Source organism: Balaenoptera physalus (genome assembly GCF_965194825.1).
Source record: "Balaenoptera physalus genome assembly, chromosome: 13".
In the NCBI taxonomy this organism is placed as follows: Eukaryota; Metazoa; Chordata; class Mammalia; order Artiodactyla; family Balaenopteridae; genus Balaenoptera; species Balaenoptera physalus.
The window spans coordinates 90,697,791-90,712,763 of record NC_138892.1 but is presented as its reverse complement, the minus strand read 5'-3'; the positions used below and the strand labels follow the sequence as shown (position 1 = coordinate 90,712,763).

Sequence of the window (14,973 nt, the reverse complement as noted above, 5' to 3'; positions counted from 1 at the left end):
CTCTCAACAAGAACTGAGAAGGCAAGAGAAGTAGCTGTCCCTTTGGGAAATCCAGTCCTAAATGACACAGGAATGTTCTTAGCTTTTCTCCAAAAGCTCCTTGCCTAGTTCTGCCAACAGGTGGCCATGAGGGGGACAAAGAAACCTCTGGAGGTCACTGTGAAGAACCAAGTGAATTAAGAGAATCCACTTAGAAGTAGATGAGAACTAAGCAGCTTTTTAAATTTTTTTTTAGTAAAAATATTTCTCCAACTCACAGGGAAATGGGTAAAACTTTTCAGGTTAAATGTTTCTTCTGTGAGTTGTTCTTAGTCAGCTGGTACCGCCTATGGCTTGTCTTTAAGCAGCTGGGAGCCCCAGCAGGACTGCAGACACCTGGCTGAGCATTGGGGAAAATGCAGAACTAAGCAGTTTTTCTGTGGGAAATCCAAAAATAGATTTGCAAGTTTCTATTCATGTTTTCAAGGCTCTGAATGAGAAGTTAACAGGAACTTTGCTTCATCAATCATATTGTGGGGTGATTTCTAGCTTTGAAACTTTGAGCCTTATACTACAATAGTTGATTTAATGGAAGAGGAATTTTGATTTCTAGGTGGATTCAATTACGTTCATGTAGAAACATGCTAGAATTGATCTCAGTTTTTGTTGTTTTCCAATTTCACAGATGTCCCTGCTTAAAATTTTAGTGTAATTTTCCTAATACTAGTTATGCTTATAATATACAATTTGAGAAAAAAATAAAATTCAATATTTAAAAAATAAACAAAAAATAAACAACAGAACAAAACAGAACAAAACAAAACTAAGCAGTTTTTGTCTCAGGTTTCTTACCCGGTGCAGTTAAAAAAAAAAAAAAAAAGAGAGAGAGAAAGAGAGAAAGGAAAAACACAATTTTGGGGCCCCCTGCCCATTCTATCACATTTCCAGAGTGAACAATAGAAACAGAGACAACTGTGGTGTCACTCGCTAAGTATTTCATACAGCATCATTCCTTGGTCCACTTTCATATTCAAGGTCTATTACTATTAATGTAATTCTTGGGTTTCAAATTGAGAGAAATGAGAGCATTTCCCCTACATAACTTAAGCCTATCTCTGCGAATACTGCATGGATGAAACAAGTGAGCCAAGAACCCTCCACCTTGTGTGTTACTGTTTATTGACACAGAAAGTGCTGCTGTTGGAATATGCATATCATTTAGTGCATTAAGATAAAGAAGGACAAATTATTGTGTTCCATCTCTGTTTCAGTCTGTGCCCTGTAGAAACTCTTCAACATCTTATCAAAGACTTTCTGGGGGTTGTGTTGTTGTCAGGATTCCGACGTGTTCTGATTTCCTTCTGGAGTCATAAATTGCACCTTGGGCACCATGAGGGATGAATTGTTCCGGCGGATGGAATTATTCCTCCTCATGGAATTGTTTCTTCTCATGGAATTGCGCTTCCTCAGAGAATTCTGGTGGGACAGTTCACTCTTCTGGAGGGTTTGGATGAGAATGGAAGGCTTTTCGTCCAGCTCTCGGGCGCTGCACCTCGGAGCGGCTACTTTCACGGTGTTGCCAAATTTGGAGTAATCCACGGAATACACGCCTTCCTCCTCGGTTACGATGGACACGAAGCGATGGCCCCACTGGATCTCCTCAGCGATGTAGGAGGTTCTCGCTTGGGTGGTAATGCCAGTAGTTTCGACCACTCCTTCCAGAATCACGATGACCTCCAGGTCTTGGTTGGCGAGGTCGGTGGCGGAGATATCATACAAGGGGCTGCGCTTGTCAATCACGTGGCAGATGATCAAAGGGGCCACCAGAAAAATGTTATTACTCTCAAGGGGGTTATCAACGGGAATGTCTAGTTGGTGAATAGGCACCACCTCCCCTTCGGGTGTCGTGGTTTTCTTGACCACCTGGATGCGCACAGAGGCACTAATGATCATGCTTTTCCTTAGGTCGCCCACGCGGAACATGAAACACAGTTTGCCGTTTCGGACTGCGATCACCGCATGCCGGCTGAAAATCAAGGTTTCCGCCCTTCTGTGAGCCTGGGCTGTTTTCATGAATATGCAGCCCAACATGACTGCATTGATGATCAAACCCACAATGTTCTGGAGGATCAGGACTGTGATGGCCAGAGGACATTCCTCTGTCATCATTCTCCCGCCAAACCCAATTGTCACTTGAACTTCAATGGAGAAGAGGAAAGCAGAGGTGAAAGACCTGTAAGACATGAGACCAGAAAACAATGCCATTGGATCAGATTTTGAAACACGAAATAACAGACTAAGTTAAATTTTGCGTTTTCTTCCTCCGAAGGCTATTTTTAAAAAAAATTTTATTAAAGTATAGTTGCTTTACAGTGTTGTGTTAGTTGTTTCAGGTGTGCAGCAAAGTAAAATATATATATATATGTATATATATATATATATATATATATACACACACACACACAGACACACACACATACATATTCTTTTTCAGATTCTTTCCATTACAGGTTATTATAAGATATTGAGTATAGTTCCCTGTGCTATACAGTAGGTCCTTGTTGGTTATCCATTTTGTATATAGTAGTGTGTATATGTTAATCCCAAACTCCTTATTTATCCCTCCCTCACCCTTTCCCCTTTGGTAACCATAAGTTTGTTTTCTATGTCTGTGACTCTATTTCTGTTTTGTAAATAAGTTGATTTCTATCATTTTTAAAGATTCCACATATAAGCGATATCATATATTTGTCTTTCTCTGTCTGATTTACTTCATTTAGTATGATAATCTCTAGGTCCATCCATGTTGCTGAAAATGGCATTATTTCATTCTTTTTATGGCCGAGTAATATTCCATTGTATGTATATATCTATGTATATATAGATACAGATATATACACACCACATCTTCTTTATCCATTCATCTGTCAATGTCCAAAGGCTATTTTTTAAAAATTATTTATTTATTTATTATCTTTGGCTGCATTTGGGTCTTCGTTTCTGCACGTGGGCTTTCTCTAATTGCGGCGAGCGGGGGATACTCTTTGTTGTGGTGCGAGGGCTTCTCATTGCGGTGGCTTCTCTTGTTGCAGGGCACGGGCTCTAGAGCGCAGACTCAGTAGTTGTGGCACACAGGCTCTGTTGCTCCATGGCATGTGGCATCTTCCTGGACCAGGCGTCAAACCCATGTCCCCTGCATTGGCAGGCAGATTCTTAACCACTGCGCCACCAGGGAAGTCCCATGTCCAAAGGCTATAAAAGGCTTTTAGAAAGACTATCCAACTTAATGTATCAAATGTCCAGTTCTAAACACAAGCACTTGTTCATTCTCTCCCTCTCTCTCTCTCTCTCTGCATGCATCTACCTCCAGGCTTCTGGGATACACTTCTATTAATGTTTTCAAATCATGTAATGATGGGCCTGTTTATGTGAAAGCATTAAAATAATACCTGGACATATTTATATCTATGGGCTTATTTTACTTTGTGACATTTTCTTCCAGGTTGATGTCTATTATTTATTGCCTATCTGTGTTTAAGTGACTTGAGTCATATGGGAAGTACTGAGTAATAAGTGAACTTTTTATTGTTTACAACTTTAAAGTCATACTCCCTAACAAACACTGATTGTGTACCTTATATAGAGAAAGCACAGTGCTAAAGAGTGGTACAAAGCACATCATTCAAAAATACTAGTATTTTTAATTAAAAAAAAACATGTTGTGTCATTTGGAATGAAACATGTTTTCTTACTGATTGTCTCATTTTGTTCTCTAAGTGATCTAGAGAATACCGAAGTTATTAAAGGAAGGATGTGAGGTAGAGATAGATAAGTGACTGTGTCAAGATTACATAATTAATAAGAACATGAATTCTCTTAATTCTGGCCTAGTCTTCGAAAGAAACACAGGGAAGGGGCCAACAAGTGTCAGGGTTCTCTTGGGAAGCTTTTTCAAACTGCATTTCTCTTCCTTACCTCAGTGTAAACCCTGATTTGGTAGTTTAGGGTGGACCTGGATAAAACTTTTGAAAAGCTTGCAGATAATTCTGATTTATCTCGCCTGGTTGAGAAGCACCACATTTGGTTATTCGTATCACTAATTTATTCATTTAACTACATATCCTACACTGCTGTGGCTTCTTAATAGAAAGAGTCTTAGTCTTGTGTTTGCCCTACACCCCAATTTCAAACTTTTCTAATTTTATAGACGAGAGACCATCTGTCAAAGTATTAGCTGTGTATTGATGCCACACACAATGAGAGACCAAATATTTAAATATTTGAATACTAAGTCAAGTACTGCACTTTGGCGGGACACTGTGAATGGTAGGCAAGCACATGCAGGTGCTTTTTTTCTATTCAGGTTCATAATCAGGGATTTTTATTTTTTATTTTTTTAATTGAAACATAGTTGATTCTTCTAATTAACTTTTAAATGGAGTGTGAAAATTGCCTTTCTTACCTCTTTTGTTGCTAAAAAGATTCATGAAAAGCAATGATTGCTTTTTGCACTAGCTACACATGAGCTAATACTGAATGATCCAAAAACATGGCAAAGAATAAGAAGAGACCCCAGAGAAGGGGCACGGATACAACATTGATTTCTAATTATACACGCTTCAGGGAGCAGCGTAATGATGAATATGCCCAGATGTTTCATTTTCACGGCTTAAGAGGTCATTCATGTGCCATATTGTGTATGTTGTTTATTTTATTAAAGAACTTACTTCCAAACACTATACTGTGCAAGACCCAGCCTTTTATGAACACCTGTCATGCTAAACAACCTCAAGAGATGAAAGTGTTTAACTGCTCATTTGTTCTGCTACAGAGGGAGTGAGGCTGAATTAGAAGAGGAAATATGTTGGTTTATTTTCTGACTCATGTTAGAAAGTCATCCACATGAAAGGGAAAGTGAGCCAGCCTGGAAGGAGAATGTTAAATGCTATTTGGATACACTGGAGAATATTCATTACAATCAGTTGGTTTTGGTTCTGATGACAAGGTGAGATACTGAACTTATGAAAGGAAAGGAAAGGAAATGCAAAGAATTAGACACATTATTAGTCATCTTTTAAATCCCCTTTGGGAGAGAACAGAGATTTTTCTGTTTCTATTTTTTTTTTTTTTTTGGTGAAAAAGTATTATGTACGGTTGGTTAAGATTAAATTGTATGTTGCATTGAAGGATAAATAGTACCACAATGTTAAAATAAAACCAGTAAGATTTTAATCTTGCAAGATGTCCAATAATATTTTTTTAGGTAAGAAGTTCAATTTAAAATGCTAAGATTAAATCAACTATATTTTAATAAAAATTTTAAAAAAGGAAATATGCTTTAGAGAACCACCTAATGAAAAATAAATAAATAAAATGCTAAAACTGTCATACTGATAAAATCAAGTGTGTCTCCTTGTATCTGCGATGCCATTTCTCATAGTGAATTGAATGTTCAAACCAGCAGGAATCCATCAGGGGGATAAACATGCCTCAGAACACCTCCTGTTGAACAATAAAAGCTAGCAGTAAAACAGCTTTTAATAACCAGTGCACTCTGTCAAGTTCTTTTACAAACTCATTGAAGATATCTCACTTTTGATGACATATCTTTAATAAATTGCTTAATGACTTTTTTCCCACAGGAAAAGCCAGTATATTTGTCTTGTGAATAAAATCTGTCCTTTACTTTTCTAAGGTTTATCATTTCTGTTTCTTTTATCTCTTTTTATGTGTATCTACTTCATGTTCATTAAAAATGTACCTTGATACGAAAATGATTCACCATCAGTGCCAATAAATTTCTTAACGAGAAATATTATAGATAATGATATCTGACCTACATATACCTGTTAAACACAGTATTTTGTTCCTTTATATTTGGTGTACTGATGATCACCTACATTCTTCACCTATATTTTCTTTGAGCCAAAAGTTTGTGACAAGTTTAAGACAGGAAAATAATATCTAACTCGATGGTAAAGGCAATGGATCGATTCAATTTAGTTTTTTCTCCTCAAAATCTGAGCTGAAATCTGTGACATGTGATCTCTACGACAAATACTGCAACCTCCCTTGATAAGCTGGCATTGCAACTATTCAGGGAATGGAAGGATGGACAAGTTTACAGTCTGAGTTTCTGCTTCTTGCAGTGGTATGTTAATTTCATAAGATTTCAGGGTCAGCAAAGGTCTTATTATTTACAGTTTCCTGGAAGAATGGTGCTTGCTCAGTTGCTTTGCTTTATGAATTATGTGAATTTGGAACATTATTGAGAAAAGGTCCTGGAAAAGTTGCTAGTATTACTACTAATGTTTCGCTGCAAAGTGCATATTTTTGCAATTGATATTATCTTTTTCCATCTTCCAACAAAACAAGAGACAAATCACTCCAAGTAAATGTTCTTAGGCCATGTGAAACCATGAGAGGAGAATCACTGAAATCAAATTCACTTTACTTATCTTTGAAATATTTACGATATAAGAGAAAAAAGCAAAATCAGGGCAATCTAAGAACTGTCTTCCTATCCTACTAAAACTTTTAGAGAAAACCACAACATTAAGTCACTTCTACATAATCTCTTCCATTAAAAATTTGGACCAATCTCCATTAAAAAATATTTTTTTTCTAGTTCTGAACCTTAGCATAACTTATAATTTTGGAATTCAATGCAAGCAATCAGCTATTTAAGATAATCTTGATAAAGAAGGGCTTATGTTTATTTCATTTCTGGTGGATTTTTATTTTTTATTTTTTTATCTAGAACACCTCTCCACCAGTGTTTTCCCATTTTTCTCATTATTTCTGAAAATGTCACTGGTAAGAGAAGTTGTCGAAAAACATTACTAGCATTTGCACAATATTTTTTGTTGATCAGAGATATTGCCTTGTGGATGCTGGAACTATGGACAGCAGCTTTTTCAGACTGAAAACTCAGTATGTGTTTTTTTTGAGGAAGGCACTCTGTGGAATCCTTTGAACCACAACCATTTTAAAATAACTGGTATAATATTTTCAAGGCCAGCTCAAAGGATTGAAGCGCTACATTTCCAAAGACTCGTCATCCATAAAGCTGCATCTGAAAAGAATTTTAATACATTGGATTGGTTTTGTTGTTGTTATGTTTTTACTTTTTTGCTTCCGAAGGTACTGAAACAAACTCTTTAGTTCACTTGCAACAAAATAACAGAGCGAAGAGAGAAAGGACAGTTTCATCTTTTTTTCTGTACTGTTTTCCACCCCTGCCTCATCCCGCTGCCTTCTTACCTGACATTAGTCACACACACGGTGGACTCCAAGCCACTTTTCTCCATCCCACTTTTCTCCATGTAAGCATAGATGTCCCCGTGGGCAAAGGCCACCAGCCACCACATGATGGCGAAGAGCAGCCAGCTGCAGAGGAACGACATGGTAAAGATGACCAGGGTGTGGCGCCATTTCAGGTCCACCAAGGTAGTGAAGATGTCCTGGAGGAACCGTCCTTGCTCCCGGATGTTCTTGTGCGCCAGGTTGCAGGCCCCGCTCTTGGCGATGAAGCGGGCCTTGGGCAGGCGGTCCCTGATGCGCGGTTTGCGCAAGTTCTCCGCGGCGATGCGCGCCAGCACATATTCCTCGGGGATGATGCTCTTTCTGGCCAACATCGTGCCGTCACCATAGCCAGCCTGTACACCTGTCTCCGACCTGCCTCTCCTTCCCTCGGGACCCGTCCTGCAGCAGGGAAACGAAGATTAAAAACTTTCCCCCCCTATTTCCTCACCTCTTCAGTCCTTGCACGTAGGGGTGTGTCTATACATTCCAGGTGACGTGCAAAGCTAAAGGTATGATCTTATTAATCTAAACACGAGCCTAGTTAGTGCTTGAGTTCTTGGATCCCGGGAAAATCACTCGGTCTGAACCAGAACTGTTTTAATATTCCTTATCGTTTTGAACACATAAGAGCACAGCCTTAGTTCAGCAAAACCAGCAGCCTTCCTGTAAACAGCGGGCTCAGTGATAATTCTGAAATTACCCGCGTCTGGAGATTAGTGCGAGGATACCAGCACGCGAGGTCTATGAGGAAAATTAAGGATCTGTTTACTAAACTATTCACATGATGTAGCAATATTAAAAGTAAAGAGGGGAAATTCTTTTTCTGTTATTTTTAGACATAGGCAAAGGCCGTGAGCTCCTGCGCAGTATGAATGTTTCTTGTAATTCGACAAAATAATAATAAGCAATGTGCTATGTAACCTGAAAATCACGTAGAGGTATTTTAAATTTGAAAGAAGTGTGAGTTGCATTCCTTTTTAAAAAAATCCCAGTGGAACTCATAATGTAATAGCTTGAAAACTTCTTGACGACGAAGGGATCAAACATACAAACTGCAGGAAAAACCCCGGACAATAGCCTGCGGGCGGCAGAGAGAGTCAATTAAAAAAGAGTGTGCCCCGAAATTCCATCCGACGCTGTCAACCTCGCCCGTGGTCTGCATTTTCAATCATTTGCGGGGACGCGTTCAGCCTCCCCCTCCCCTCCGCTTAGAGGAGCGTTGAAACTTACAGACTCTGGGCAGCGGGCGCCGCGGCCGCACCTCCCCGCACACGCCGGCCGACCGCGAGCAGGTCCCTCGCTGTCCCATCTCCGGGCGCGGGAGCGGGGACCGCGACCGCCGGAGGGACAGATCCGGGGGCCGCGCGTCCTAGGGAGAAGAGTTAAAATAATAAAAGGTGCAGCTGAATCTGAACGCGGGGAGGGCTGGAGGAAGGGGGATGGGTGTCGCTCTTCCCCTCCCCCTGCTCGGCTCTATCCCTTGGCCGCTGCCGACGGCGGAGGAGAGGCTTGGGGAGAGGAACTGGGGGGGGGTGGTGATGCTCCACAAATCAGCCTCCCACTTCGGGCTTTGACGCGCGCCAGACCTCTGAGGCCGAAATTGCAGAGATGAGGGAGGGAGGGGGTGGGGGAGAGGCGAGTCCCGGGGAGGAGGGAGGGGCGACGGGGGGTGGAGGGCGGGGCCTGGAGAACGAGCCCTTTTCCCAGTAGCTGCGACCCCCTGCAGCCAGCGTGACACGCATGTCTTTAAAAGGCTCCCAGCTCCGGGGAGAGAACCTTCTGAGTTCGAGTTCACTGACGTAAAGAGATTTTTTTTTTTTTTTTTAACCTGGGTAGATATCTGTGCTACTTCAGGTTACATAAAACCAGATATAGAGATCAGAAAATAGTCTTCTGACGCGTCTATGCTGTGTGCACACATACTGATTTACATTAAATTTCCGTCTAGTAGGGATAAGTGGAAGAAGTGTTCTGAAACCCACTTCGTATTGACGTATTTCTTCACCAGCCAAAGCTGGTTCTCAGGGAATTAAATACACACACAGACACACAACTACGACAAAAAAAAAAAAAAAAAAAAAAAAAAATGTGGAAGAAGAAAACCGCTCGAAGTCTCTTCCAATAAAAAATTTTTTACCCCGAACAGGGACTGCAGTCAACACTTCAGAACTCAAACCGTCGTTCTTCAGTAATTGGTGGCTTTCTGAAATGTGGCAGCTTCTCGGTCTTGTCTAGATGGCCTCAATGATAAAACAGAGCAATTGCGCACAAGAAAGTTATACAGTAAATATCTTTCTGTAGCTTTTTGAAAAGGAGCCAGCAAAGACAAATGTGCTTTCTCCCACAGGTCAGACCTCTTGATTTGGCACTTGTGTTAATGGAAACTTTAATTCTTGGAAATTTCATGTATTTTCCAAGACTCAGGGCAGAAAGTGTATGGAGCATAAACAATGTGTTCATTTAATTACCAAGAGACCTAAAATTAGTCTTTAATGAAGGCAAATGAAAAATCATTTTTCCCCCTTGCAGATAGAGTTGCTTAACCCCTTCAATTTGAGCCTGGGGATCCTCGTCTGTTAGTGGTAGCTCTCTCCTCTACTGTTGTGAATTTTTACAGTAATTTATGTGACAGTTTTACTACAAGTGTGTGGGGATCACATTGTACAGTTAATCCCCTCATCATTCCATTTTAGAATTGTTTGGTGTACAATTTATTCCCTATTATTTTAGCTGGGGAAACATTCATCGACACCTATTTGGGGAAGGGATATATATATATATATAAATCACAGTTGCTGTTCTTAAGAGGTAGACAGTTGTAGTAAGAGACATGGATTTGATAATAAACTCTAATAGAAGCAAGGATGTGATTAGAATGAGAATGGAAATAGAACTAAACAAGACATATTAAGACTAGAAGACTAAGGAAAGAAATCTACATGGATTATTTGGCATCTGATCTAGTCTTTGAAAGACCAGATGTATTTGGGTCTAGAGAAAAGCAGAGAAAAGACCTTCTTCCTACTGAGAAGGAAGATCATGAGGGAGGATTGACAAGAGGGGACCATGTTTTAGTAACAAACTAATTTAATCAGCACTGATGAAGCAAGGTCAACAAAAGAGCAGGATCGGATGCTTGAGTCCGGTGCTCCCTGAGCAGCCTCTGTCACCAGCTCTCTGAACACCTAATGGGTTTTCCATGTACTTCTCCCATCCCCTTCCTCCTTCCCCACAACCCGTGAAACTGAGGGCTCTAGAGGGCAGAACTGTGACTGTATCTTAAGCCTCTAGCACAGCTTCAATTACAGAGGGGCTCGAAGAATACTTTTGAGTCAATGAATGGGAAGGGTAAGGTTGACAATCACGTCGGTGCCTCGGGAAAAAAAAAAAATACATAGACAGCCTTAAGTGCTCAGAAAAGGGAGTCAGGACTGTCTTTAGGAGGTAGTCGTAAGCCATGGAAGGATTTTGATTAGAGAACACCGCAAGTGCCTGCTTTAAGAGGACTGACCAGGAAAAAGAGGCCAAGATGGCTTTGAAGGTGCATTGCTAAGTCGAGTCCCTTCAGGCTCCAAAATTCTGTGGTTGGCAGAAGGGGACCCTGGAAACTATTGTGTTAATCAGAGAAGGAATGAGGTCTGGGGCTAATAAGCAATGTCAGGGGACAGTATACAAATGTATGCAAAAGGAATGCTAGAAAGTCAGTTTTGGGAGAGGGTATAGTCACAGGCGACTGTGACATTTACTGTGATGACAGAGAAATAGGAGGAAAATTGAATAAGAAGAGGTGAAGTGTTGAGGAGAATTATGAGAAGATTGGCAACAAATAAATCCATGTCGGAATCCTATGAAAATTCTGGGCTTTTGCTATAACACATATTTAGGATTCAGTTTTTTTCTAGTGAGATATATTCTTCCACATATGCAGTTTCAAGTCAAGTTTTGAATTGTTTTGAAGTGACGAACTCTATACCCTACTTTTTAGTAGTTAATGCTTTAAACTGATTAATTCAAAATAAGGGCCCTAAGGATGCACATAACGAAAGTTAATTTTAAGAAGTTAATAAGTAAATTTTTGGCAATAATATGCCTAGAAAACAAATAGCAGCCATTTGGAAAAAAGATGGAGAATGTGTCCTATAGAAATATTACAGACTTTCTTTTTCTTTTCTCTTTCTATTCCCTTCCTGACATTTTTAAAAACCAACTCTTTATGTCTTTTTCCTTTAACTAGTTTTTCTACACTGAATGGAAGCTGCATGAGGGCACACAGCTTGTGGTTAATACTACAGACCCAGTGTCTGGAATTGTTCCTAGCTCCTAGAAGTGGGTACTCAACAAATACTTGTCAAATGAAGGAAAGAAGGAATAGTGCTCTCAACATGGTGTTTCTCTCTTTCTTGCACTTACTCTACCTCTTTTCTTTCCTCCTTTTATGTGTTTACAGCCATTTCTCACAGCCCACGCAGGTAATCTGAAGCTTGGAGATCTCCTTGAAGTCTAGGGCCATATCTGTCTGCAAAGATTTCATCACTCATCACCTCTCCCTTCTCTCTTGACATTTTCTTTCTCCTCCCTTCAAACTATCCACTCCTTCCTTCCTCAGCAACTCTCCTAACCACTCCAGGTCCCCATTGCTTAAACTTGTTTAAATATTAAACTTGTCTAAACTTGGCATTTGCTAGTTATGTTTCTCTTGACAACTTTTGAGCCTAATGGAGACACATCTGTATCCCCAGACCTCTTTCTGGACACACAGTAGCTGCTCAATATATATTATTAATTGATCTCTAGTTCTTCCCCCTTTGATCGTCCTCTTTTCATATTATGGGCCAGATAATGAACATTTAAATTTACCTCTGAGAAATTTGTGAAGGAAATCAATTTTTCAAGAACACATTTACTGCTTCAGGCTTATTTTATTGGTCTACTTATTTAATCACTATTTTGCTGTCATCCACTTAAGGTTTTCTTAACTGTTCTATAATTTCCTAATTGCTCTTTCAAGAGTGAGGACTAATTTGTGCATTACTCCTAGAGAAGACCTATAATGAGTTTAGAACAGAGCTAACCTTAAATTTTATGATTTTCTTGACTCTTCAGGAATCCTGTAAGAATCTGTCTGCTCATGTTACATCCTGGAGAAACTTATGCAGTAATTGGGAAGCAATTCAAGGATATCTATTCACTTATAAGTAAATATCTGTTAGATTCCTTTTAGACCCTATGTGCATTTCATTTGCAGATAAAGAAGTTTCTGCATTTCTCACTTTCCTAAGAAAAAAGTTTGTCAGTTGCCTTCAAGCAAGTGGAGAAAGGCTGATGATTTTCCTGTTTGTCTGCTGCTCTGATTACCAAATACAAATCAGTGAAATCCTTGAAAGTACTCTTGAGACTAAAGGGTGAAGTCCTAGCATTTGATGACCTTGCCTTTGACGTGACTTGTGAATTTAGAACTCTTGGTTTTCCTGAGCTGTATTAGACTTGAGAATTTGGAGAGTCTTCAAAATGACAATGGAAACGATTCATGTCAGCAGCCCAAATAACAGTTGGTCTATTTGCTTGGTATGCTGCTTTATTAGTGCCCTCATATAAACCACTTTGGAACATATTGCTTTGGAATCATCTTAATAAAACTGTTACATAAACTAGTAATCAAAACAGCATGTTATAAACTCACTTTTTTGGAGTTATCATGAAATGGGAATGACAATATAACTCTTCGTACTTATCTGTTCCAGTGAGTTGAGAGAACGTTTCTTTTTGAGATACGTATCTATTTATGTGCAAAAGAGCCTCCCTCTCCTTTAAATTAGGTACCCCCTTTCTTTCAGGATATCCATTAGAACATTCAGTGAAAAAGATCTCCATCCAGTCTGCATGCTCAAGGCCTCAAACTTTTGCCAGCTCACAGGTGTGAATCTGCGTATCAGGAAGGGGGCATTCATAACAATCACTACCTTTTAATATACAACCAGGTGAACAAAACAAAGTCCCTGCTCCAATGCATTCTTAGGGAGGAAGATGTTAGTGAACAAGTAGACAAATAATATAGTCTATAATTATCAATGGTTTTGAAACTTATAAAGAGAGTAAAGCAGGATAAGGATTGAGAGTAACTGGGGCCAGCGATTGGCAATTTTACATAGAGTTCAGAAAAGGCCTCTTTAAGAAGGTGAGATTTGAAAAAAGAATCAGCCAGGGGCTCAGGCAGCCTGAGAGCAAGTATAAAGGCTTTGAGGCGGGAAGAAGCTTGGTGTGTTTGAAGAATAGTAACAAGATCCATATATCAGATGGAAGTGAGGAAAAGCAGGAGATGAGATGGGAAAACTGGGAAGTGCATTCACTGATCTATCCATCTCTCCATTCACCCAATGAATAAAGATTCAGAGTCTGCACATTCTAGGTGATGAAAAATATTGAACTAATCTGAGGGCAGCTGTGTGAGAATTAGGTTATTTTCCTTATCTTACACAACAGTCGATTTGAGTATAGCACGATGATGTGTAAAATCAAATACCTAGCGGGTGGAAAGCTACAACAAACTCAAAACATCTGACCCCTAATCCTAAACTCTTTTCGCTGAATCATATCTCAAAGGGATGATTGTTAATCCATGATCCAGCTACGTGGCAAACACCTGGTTACATTATTTTATGCTCCTCCAGGCTTTTATGGAGGAAGGATAGAATAAGATATAATATCTTGGGCCCCCAAATTAAAATATCTTCATGAGACGGTATAAACACCTCTAATAAAGCACATTTAAGAGTCCCCCTGGAGATTCTTTTGTTCACTTAGGTTTAAGAAACTCACAGAATTATTATGAGAACAATAATAATGGACACAATCCATATAAGGTGATGTGGATGTGACTGGTCTAAGTACTTAAAAATGTCAGTTCTTATTAATAAATTAGGCTTGTTTTGGTTTAGTGATGGTCAAAAAGACCTCAGAGCTGTATGGCAGTGGGAAGGGGGGAAGGATAGACCCCCAGGTTCCTTTAACTATTATTTAGCTATCTTTCCTAATCTAAGACTAAGAAAAGAAGATACATGATAATATCATTTTATAGACTTGAGTATTCTTTTTGAGACCTCACCAACCTTCAGAATCCTAACTATCCAGTACTTGTACTGGCATCTCCTCAACTCCTGAATTTAATCAAGACAGGGGACTGAAAAGGAGCCAGCCAAGGTACTGGTAATAAAATAGAGACCCAGGAAATCAACATGTCTGGTTTACTGTAATAGTGTCTCCAAGAGAAAAGTGGTTCCTTCTATCAAGTAGAGAGTACCCGTGGTAATTATGTCCTGCTGTTAGTGTACAAAATGCTAGTACTAAATAAAGCTGGTAGGGTCTCCTCCAAGAGGAGATGAAGAATAGTGGCTGTCACTATTGGTTTTTCCAGGCCTTGAAATTATGCCTTGATATTCTTGTGCAAAAGAAAGGCAAGTTTGCAGGATCCTTGGATCTATCTTGCTATAGGCTTTTCTGAAGCTCTTGGGGAAACAGCAATTCCCAACCATGTCTTGATCCATTGCTAAGCTTTCATATCACTATGTTTTGAAAAAATCTGTGACTCATGCAGTGCTTGGAAAGAGAAACCTGACATTTTCCAGAACTTTCTCGGTAAGGTAACTCCTTATTGCCACCTTTCAAAAATGCCTCCTGCAGAGGGATTATAGA

At 39.6% G+C, this 14,973-nt stretch overlaps 1 protein-coding gene across 1 annotated transcript; it reads right to left on the bottom strand.

The window, feature by feature from the left end:
• Positions 1–1,141: 1,141 nt before the first annotated feature.
• On the bottom strand, positions 1,142–8,867 carry KCNJ8 (potassium inwardly rectifying channel subfamily J member 8). The gene is made up of 3 exons (XM_082421104.1): positions 8,515–8,867; positions 7,243–7,683; positions 1,142–2,212 (listed from the first exon to the last, which is right to left on the bottom strand). The coding sequence occupies exons 2-3, from the start codon at positions 7,614–7,616 to the stop codon at positions 1,312–1,314; spliced, it is 1,275 nt and encodes a 424-aa protein (XP_082277230.1). The 5' UTR covers positions 7,617–7,683; positions 8,515–8,867; the 3' UTR covers positions 1,142–1,311.
• Positions 8,868–14,973: the final 6,106 nt, after the last annotated feature.

What these genes read in the sequence shown, in the direction of transcription:
- KCNJ8 (XM_082421104.1), bottom strand. Translation starts at nt 7,616, where the DNA reads ATGTTGGCCAGAAAGAGCATCATCCCCGAGGAATATGTGCTGGCGCGC. An exon ending in GTGTGTGTGACTAATGTCAG is followed by an intron (nt 2,213 to 7,242) that starts GTAAGAAGGCAG and finishes CATGTCTTACAG; the next exon opens with GTCTTTCACCTCTGCTTTCC.